Source organism: Papaver somniferum, unplaced genomic scaffold (genome assembly GCF_003573695.1).
Source record: "Papaver somniferum cultivar HN1 unplaced genomic scaffold, ASM357369v1 unplaced-scaffold_107, whole genome shotgun sequence".
NCBI classification, from domain to species: domain Eukaryota; kingdom Viridiplantae; phylum Streptophyta; class Magnoliopsida; order Ranunculales; family Papaveraceae; genus Papaver; species Papaver somniferum.
Genome location: NW_020619603.1, coordinates 2,803,069 through 2,811,973, shown reverse-complemented (window position 1 = coordinate 2,811,973; position 8,905 = coordinate 2,803,069). Strand labels below are relative to the sequence as shown.

Below are 8,905 nucleotides of genomic sequence, written 5' to 3'. Positions count from 1 at the left end.
ATTTCAGTATATCTTCTTCCTTCACGCCACATAAAAAGACACACGAACCCTAAATTTTCTTTCGTAATCAGAATCAGAAGTAGTTTCAGAAGAGGATTACCATTCCGATCAGAACAAGGTTGCAGTAGATAAGGTAAGAATAATAAATCTACTCTTTTCTATTCGCTACATCTATAAATAAATTCTTTTGATTTTTTTTCTTTAGCGTTTTGATTATGTCTTATAAATAGATCATGAAATTGAGCATCTATGTATGGTAGAAACTGTACAGAGATTGAATAATCTAATTGAATTCGTGAATTGAGAATTTTGTTTAGGAGAATTTGGGGGGGTTTGTTTTTAGGGTAATCTAGTTAAACTGAAATTCATCATCACTTTACGTTGATTGAGGTGAATATATCTTTAGTTTTGCATTAGTTTGTGTGGATTGTTGGATTTGTGATTGAGTAGTTGTGGTTGTTGTAGGTGGATTGATGCTGGATGGCAACATTTGAGGGGAAGAAGGGTGTTACGTATTCATCGTTGTCGAATATGGATAAAGGAAATAAGAAGTTTCAGTTTGATGAGGATGATAATGAAGATGGTGGTTTGAATGATTTTTGGAATATCGGGTACGAAGAAGAACGAAAGGTTTCTAGTCCGTTAAGTACGAGTTCCGCTGTTGCGAAGCAAAACTATGATTATGAGTATGCGGATGATGAGCCTGCTGAAAAAGTTGTTGAAGAAGAAGATTTTGTTGATACAGGGTATGATAATGCAAAAGATGATCGATATCGTTATAACTCATTGCAGATGCAGACAACCCAACCAGAGGTGAATTTGAAGAATGTGTTGGGTGGGATAGTTGCGATATTGACTGGTCAGAATAAGGGTCAGAGTACTAATAATGGTGATGGTTTTGTTGAAGTTGGAGATCAGTTGGACAGTAGTTTGCCTATAAAGTATCCCATTGTTAAGGATATTTGTGATAGTGTTTACCAGAATGTTTTCTCTCCAAGTGCTCCTCCGCTTCTTAATCCTCTAGCTGCTTGTAAAGAAGTGTTGGATGCGGAACCACCAGAGTGGGTTCCAGACAGTGCTGCTACTAAATGCATGAAGTGTGATTGTCCCTTTACTGCACTTACTCGTGGCAGGCATCATTGTCGTTTCTGTGGAGGGATATTTTGTAGAGCATGTTCCAAGGGGAGGTGCTTGTTGCCTATCAAGTTCAGGGAGAGGAGTCCCCAGAGGGTGTGTGACACTTGTTTTGAGAAACTCGAACCTCTACAAATCTTTTGGGTGAACACCATAAGCAACGCATCCCAGATCGCTAAGCATGATGTGACGGATTGGACATGCACAAGAGGGTGGTTGAATATGCCTATTGGTCTTTCCATGGAATATGAGATTTACAAGTCCTGTAATACTCTGAAGAGTTACTGCCAGGTACCCATCTCAACTTCTTATCTGCGTCTGATGTTTTATTTCATAGTTCCAATGTGACTTTTCCTGTTCATGGGAACTCCTGAATTTAGTAATTAAGTTGGCAGCGACTTCGTTATACTACCATGATGAAGTTGTTTACTTCACATGAAGTAGTGAGACAACTTTATGTTGCCTGGACTCTGGAAACCACATGCATCTGCTTAAAACTATTGCAAAAATTTTCTTAAACATTTCTAGTTACATCCATGCAATTCAAACCTTAAGTGGCCATTTGAGTTTATTGAATTACTCTTGAAATGGATAGGAAAGAAGGTGCTAAAGGCTTAGCCATTTAGGAATTAAGTTCACAGCGTTTTCGTTATGCCACCATATTGAGCTGTTTTATCACATGAAGTAGTGAGATAATGTTATGTTCTCAGGATGCATATACTTAACACTATTTTATCAATTGTCAAAAATAGTTCAAGTTGCATCCACACAATTGAAAACTTATCTGGCTATTTGAGTTTACTAAATTACTCTTAAATGGACAGGCTGCTCGATTGAAACCTGAGAGATCAATGCCTCCAGCAGTCCTTAAAGGTGCTAAAGGCTTAGCCATTTTAACTGTTGCAAAAGCTGGCATGCTTCTTACATATAAGATTGGTACCGGTTTGGTAGTTGCTCGGAGAGTGGATGGATCGTGGTCTGCCCCTTCTGCTATAGCATCTGTTGGTTTGGGGTGGGGTGTTCAGGTAACAAAATTTTGTTGCATATTTACTGTTTGTCTAATCCAAGGTTCAGTTAACCTCCACATGTTGTGGTTGCCAAGGAAAGATATCCACTCATCTACTCAGGGTACGAGTTCAAAATCCAAAAGTTAGAAGGACAGTGACCTGTGTCCTGTGATGATTTTGAACTTATGAGCCTTGAGTGGTGTACTATTGTGTTGTCCAATTTCCTACCCCAAACAAAATTTTTTGAACTCCAAACATCGTTGATTATTGACTTATAACCTTCGATGTGAAACAGGCCGGTGGTGAGCTCACAGATTTTATTATCGTGCTTCATGATCACAAGGCTGTGAATACGTTTTGTAGCCGCATGCATTTTGCTCTTGGAGCTGGTTGCAGTGCTGCAGCAGGACCTGTAGGGAGAGTGCTTGAAGCTGATCTTCGAGCTGGAGATAGAGGATCTGGCATGTGCTATACTTACAGTTGCAGCAAGGGTAAGGCCCAATCCTACTAAGTTTAATTTTCTCGCCAGATTAATGTTATGAGTCATTTTTATCTGATACTGACTGTATTGTAAAACGAAACAGGTGCGTTTTTGGGAGTTTCACTTGAAGGAAATATAATCACGACAAGAATGGATACCAACCTAGAGTTTTATGGTGATCCATATCTCACCACAACCGACATTCTTCATGGAACCGTCGAGAGACCCAGGGCTGCAGAGCCTCTATACTCTGCCCTCGACAATCTCTTCTCCAAGCTATGGTAGCTACATTGAAATACACTTTTAAATAGAACATAAACTTTTTCTCTTCTTCTCTTAATGTACATATTTTAGTCTTTCCTCGGAACTCAACTCTATGTTTACGTGGTTCTCCCAGCAATTGTAAATACCATCATGTCTAAATTGTGGGTGATGGCCTTCTCGACCATCCCTGCTGCCTGCTTAAAAATACTCTTCCTCAAAATGTCTGTACAGTGTAATTAGTAGTTAATCTAAGGATTTACTTTCATGTTTATTTGTCATTGGGTGGTTAAAAAAGCATGTAATGAATTCTCTGGTTACTAGTAGATTGGTGCACATTTATGAACTTGACTATTTGCAAGTCGTTTATTGCCTGTTGAGGTAGAAGTAGTTTTCACCATTCAGAATAAAAGTTGCTTCTCAATAAGATTACTTTTTTGCTTATAGAATTTGTCTTTTGGAATTCAGAAAGGCCGGTAGTTAGGTTGAGAACGTAATTTCAGAATGACGGTTAAAAATATAAGGAATAAACTTTTCATAAAGTAAAGCAAAGTGTTTTTGTACTCTGCTTTTGGTATCTAAACACTTTTACGAGAAATTAGGTCCCAACCTGATTTGCTTGGTATCATATCCTTCTCAGCATCAAAAGGATGTCGATAAAGATTTCATCTAGAATCTATAGGGGTTGTGCCAGGTGTAAGAAAAATGTAAAACAAAACACTCTGTAATGCACTCAAGAGTGTGGAGGTATGAGACTGATAGCTGATTATTCTGTGGGAACATTGGTGGAGTGGTTGGGACCAAAAATTTGGTTTTTGACATGACACTGATCAGCCTATTTGTCTGCCAAGTGTTGCATTATTATGCAGGATTTGTGAACATTAAGAAAGAAAAATTGGTAGAAAGGTAGTCAGAATCAAGTACACCCATTGGGTTTATGAGATTTGATTCAAAAAGTCAAAAAGAGCCAACCACTAAAACAATCCCACCAGTACATCCACCCATGATGCAATACCATCAATGGCAAAATCCCACTGACATGGTCCATGGAAAAAGTGAAGTTGCATTTCCTAGTTTTTGAATCTGGATTCTAGAATGATCTGATATATAAAGTTATATAAACCCTGCCCATTGCATTGCTTTTAGTTCATTCAAACTCATTTGCACTAAATAAACACTCTTTATAGCAGACTTAGTTCTTTACATTCACCCACACATCTTCTTGGCTGAAGTTTCTTTGAATCTTTTTTCTTTCTTGTAATATTATTAGCAATGGCGGGTTCGAGATTGATGGCGGTTGTGTTCATTGTATTGCTATGTATGGAACTTACTTTTGCTGCAAGATCATATGTTAAGAATAAAGGTCCAAATTCTCATGGTAGTCATGGTGGTGGAGGTGGTGGTGGAAGTGGGGTAGGAGATGGTGGTGCATCAGGTTATGGTTCTGGTTATGGAAAAGGTGGTGGGGAAGGTTATGGAAGAGGTGGAGGTGGGGGAAGTGGAGGTGGTGGTGGTGGTGGTAGTGCGTCAGGGTATGGTTCTGGTTATGGAAAAGGAGGTGGGGAAGGTTATGGTGGTGTTGGTGAAGGAGGGGAGGGTTATGGAAGTGGTGGAGGTGGAGGAGGAGGTAGTGGGTCTGGATATGGAACTGGGGCTTCTGGCAGAGGATCGGGATACGGTTCTGGTAGTGGTTACGGGTCAGGTTATGGGTCTGGAGGAGGATCCGCTGGTGGTGGCGGTGGAGGAGGAGGCGGTGGTGGAGGTAGTGGAGGAGGTTCCGCAGGTGGAAACGGAAGCGGCTACGGATCTGGATATGGGTCTGGGAGTGGTGGCGGGTCTGGATATGGGAAAGGAAGTGGTGGTGGAGGAGGTGGCGGCGGCGGTGGTGGAGGATCAGGTAGTGGTTCAGGTTATGGAAGCGGATCAGGACATGGTCGTGGGGGACATCATGGATCCCCTTAAAAGACATTATAGTAACTAGTTAATAAGCAGCTATACTTGAGTTATTGAGCTTATTCTTATTCCAGTGTCGTCTTATTTTTGTCTCTAAATTCTCTTTTACTCTCTACATATTGTATTTGAAATCAAAGCTCAGCTTTCCTTGTACTCATATATGCTTAGTTGCAATTGGAATAAAACTCGATCACATATATTCCACACTACATGCATTCTTATGTTCGAGTGTGCTCCATTACCCAACATTCAGTTGGAAACTATATAACGTGTTTTGTTTTGAGAATCCCAGGCAGAATATTGTATCAATGATCAGTTTCAGAGTAAACGTATCAAGTTGACCAAAATCTTCCCGTCTGACATCTTAGATAGGCTCATAGGCTGTGCTTAGGGGTGCATTTACCCTACCCATACCCGCCAACCCTACCCTATCCGCCAGTTGTTTAACCGTATCCTACCCTATCCACTATTTGGCGGGTAGGGTGGCGGGTGAAGATTTTCTTAACCGCCAATAAACGGGTAGGGTGGCGGGTAAAGCTCAAAATTATCTTACCCTACTGGTCTTCGAACAATTCCTACTAGGGGTGCACATACCCTACCCGCCAATTTTTTAACCGTATCCTACCCTATCCACTATTTGGCGGGTAGGGTGACGGGTAAAGATTTTTTTAACCGCCAATAAACGGGTAGGGTGGCGGGTATAGGCCATATCCTACCCACCCTACCCGATGGGCAGCCCTAGCTGTGCTCATATTTCCATATATCTAGATTTTTTTAAAGCCTTACCGAACAAGAGAAGCCCAAAAGAATCACTAGAGGTAAGCTAGATGCCTATCCAACCGGTAACGCTTCTGTTGTGACAAGATTTTGAATTTGGTAATGCGTACTCCAACAGGAAGGACCTGATGCATACGACAAGCAAGTTAAGAGATTGGCTGGGGATATGCGTGCTGCTCCGTCAGAGAGGACAAAGACTCCTGAAGAGATAGTCCTGGAAGACAAAGAACGGCTTGAGCAATTAGAGGTATCAATACATTACATTGCAACATCTTCTAGCTATACTTCTTTCCTTCCGACTTATATGTATGTATTTCCTTCAAAAAATGTGTATTGTACAGGAGCAACGCCAAAAACAGATGGATGATGATTCTAGTGATGGAGAGAGTAATGATGACAATGAAGATTCATGTGCAATCTCATCCCGTGAAGTAAGGTCTGTATCTGGAGATGATCTTGGAGATTCCGTTTCTCTTGTTGAGAAAGAAGTAGGCCATAAAAAGGGCTGGGTTGATGATATATTTGATAGGGAAGGTCGCAGTATTGCAGATAACAATAGTGAAGAAGATGGACGTGAGGAAGATAATGTTAAAGCTTCGAAGAGCAGTTCCTTACAGGATTGGGAGCAAAGTGATGATGGCGGCCACCTTAGTGTGGATTTAGAGGAAGATAATGAAGATGAGGGTGAACAAAAAGAGATTAGTGAACCAGAACCGAGTAAAACACAGACTCCAATCGAACAAGATTCTCTTCCCTTTGTGATTGATGCACCAAAAACCTTCTCAGAGCTCTCTAAGTTACTGGAGAATCGATCAGATGCTGACATTATTGAGGCAATAAATCGGATACGTGCGTGCAATGGAGTCAGGCTTGCTGCAGAAAACCGAGAGAAAATGCAGGTATATTTTCTCAATTGCATATACTAAATGATTCTCGAAAAAACTGTTCACAGAAATCTTCTGCAATGCCGTGTTTCTAAATTTTCATTCTGCTCTCAGATCCTGTATGCCAACCTGTTGATGTATTTTGCAATCCTAACAACCAAAAAGCCTCTAAATTTCAAGCTATTGAATTTATTGGTGAAGCCCCTTGTAAAAATTTCAAGCCATTTTACGCAGCTGTTTGTGCTCGTGAACGTTTATGCCTTACTCGTGAGCTGTTCTGCAAAGATGTTCATAATCCAGGTGAGGCATTCATACGACTCAATATATATACTCTTTAAAATTGGTGAAGCATTTTATACACTATCGTGGTTTGTCAAACCGATGCATGAACTTTTGTTAACTTAAGCAGGAAAAAGCTGTTGGCCCTCTATGAAAACATTGTGCCTCTTAAGGCTCTGGTCCATCACATTTCCATGCTCCGACTTCCGTCACGCGGTCTTGACACCAGCAGTGTTGTTAATGTGCGAATATTTGGGGCGCTGTCCTATAGCATCCTGTCGGGATATCGCCGTAGGATCTTTCTTATGCTCCATGGTTCTCTCGGTATGTATGCACATCATAGTCGTTCTTTTCATTTCGGCAATGACTGAATCGTATTGTTTATGTTTTCACGATTTGTTAGTTCTCATAATATGTGTGATGTCTGTATTCTACAGATCTCCAGAAAACCCAAGAAATTCTACCCGGAGGCTCTCATATTTCTCCGAACTGTGCTAATATCAGCTTTGGAGTCGGGAGAAAAGTTGCCTTCTCATTTGCAGGTTTCTTATTTATCGGAACTCAAATTGCTCAAGCCCTGGTTGCAGCTAAGTGGTAATGTATCTGAGGTACATAGTCTAGATTTTCTCGCAGCTATAGACAAGCCTGACAATTCTCCAATTTTCAGCTCTGATAATTTCAGGTCAGTTGTTAACCTAAGTGTCTTCAACATGATTGTTTTTTGATTATTTGGAAGTTTATTCATTGTAATTGATAATTTGTGAATGACAGGGTTAGCGTGCTTGTGTCAGTAGTGGATATTCTACGAGGTTTCGTTCAAGTCTATGAAGAATATAATTCTTTTCCCGAAATATTCATGCCAATCTTTACTTTGCTAAATGAAGTGTCAAAACAGAATCATATGCCAGATGAATTGCGAGAGAAGATAAATGATGTAACTAAGTTGATAGAAACGAAGGTAGCTGAATATCACTTGGTGCGGCAACCACTTCAGTTGCGGAAGAAAAGGCTTGAGCCGATCAAAATGCTTAATCCCAATTTTGAGGACAAGTATGTGACCTAATCCCACACCTTTATTTATCTTTAATGTTATGTATAGCAAGCATGCAGTTCTTTAATCGAGAAACTTATTGCAGTTTTGTCAAAGGCAGAGACTATGATCCCGACCGTGAACGGTCTGGGGTGAAGAAGTTGAGGAAACGGTTGAAACGAGAGGAGAAAGGAGCTGCTAGTGAACCGAGGAAGGACAATATATTCTTAGCTCAGGCAAAAATGAAAGCTACAGCAGTGGAGAAAGAAGAAAGAGCTGAGAAAGTAAGAAAGAGTATGGCTTTCTTACAAGAACAACAGCACGCGTTCAACTCTGGAGTCTTAGGCGGAAGAGGGAAGAAAAGGAGATGAGTCTAAACAATCCTGGAGAGCACATGTTTTGAATTTAGAATGTTTATATATAACTCTTCCGCTGCAACGAAAATAATTCTTGCTAAACATGACTTGAAAACTTTTGATTTCCTTAGTCGAAATAAGGCCCCTTATTCTTACCAGCTAACAAACCAAACTGGTTTACAATGACTCCTACTTAGTATCTCATACGTTTAGCACGAATAATCTTTCTTGTTCAACGGTAATTAATTTCATGTTCTCAATACTCCGGTTTTATGCGAATTTGGCTTTTCATGTTACACAATGTTTATTCTGTAACTAAAATTATCCAAGTGGAGAATCTGGAGATTAGATTCATTAGAAATCTAAAATCTAATTAGAACCAAATAATTATTGACTTGTCTAGTGTACGGATTATATAACAATTAATGCCTTTCTATTTCCATTCATTCATGTAAACATGTGCGAAGTGAACTTCACAAATCCCCATCTTTCAACGAATAACATGTTGCATTGATACAAATTACTGCAGAACTCTTATTTCAACGGTAAGTTCATGTGCTGGTTACCCTCATTATACGGGAATCTAATTTTGTAAGTGCAGTGTTTACTGTGTAAGATGCCAATTACTAAGTGATTCTCCCTAATAGTCTCCTGCGTCTTTTCTTCTACATTCATAGTTTGAAATGATTAAGCAAAATGAGAATTCTTCGGTATATTTAAAAAAAAAAGACTAAATGATCAAT

General features: G+C 39.9%; 2 protein-coding genes and 1 pseudogene across 2 annotated transcripts; all 3 read left to right on the top strand.

The window, feature by feature from the left end:
• On the top strand, positions 1-3,243 carry LOC113328227. The gene is made up of 5 exons (XM_026575330.1): positions 1-133; positions 466-1,425; positions 1,959-2,159; positions 2,437-2,632; positions 2,726-3,243. The coding sequence occupies exons 2-5, from the start codon at positions 481-483 to the stop codon at positions 2,905-2,907; spliced, it is 1,524 nt and encodes a 507-aa protein (XP_026431115.1). The 5' UTR covers positions 1-133; positions 466-480; the 3' UTR covers positions 2,908-3,243.
• Positions 3,244-3,942: 699 nt separating this feature from the next.
• LOC113327737 (glycine-rich cell wall structural protein 2-like) lies at positions 3,943-5,045 on the top strand. Its single transcript, XM_026574870.1, has one exon. The coding sequence runs from the start codon at positions 4,156-4,158 to the stop codon at positions 4,843-4,845; it is 690 nt and encodes a 229-aa protein (XP_026430655.1). The 5' UTR covers positions 3,943-4,155; the 3' UTR covers positions 4,846-5,045.
• Positions 5,046-5,564: 519 nt separating this feature from the next.
• LOC113327859 lies at positions 5,565-8,177 on the top strand (annotated as a pseudogene).
• Positions 8,178-8,905: the final 728 nt, after the last annotated feature.

Bases quoted from the DNA above. Each gene is read 5' to 3' on its own strand.
- LOC113327737 (XM_026574870.1), top strand. From the start codon at position 4,156: ATGGCGGGTTCGAGATTGATGGCGGTTGTGTTCATTGTATTGCTATGT.
- LOC113328227 (XM_026575330.1), top strand. From the start codon at position 481: ATGGCAACATTTGAGGGGAAGAAGGGTGTTACGTATTCATCGTTGTCG. The intron at 2,160-2,436 runs GTAACAAAATTT...GATGTGAAACAG, and splicing joins GTTTGGGGTGGGGTGTTCAG to GCCGGTGGTGAGCTCACAGA. The intron at 2,633-2,725 runs GTAAGGCCCAAT...AAAACGAAACAG, and splicing joins TACTTACAGTTGCAGCAAGG to GTGCGTTTTTGGGAGTTTCA.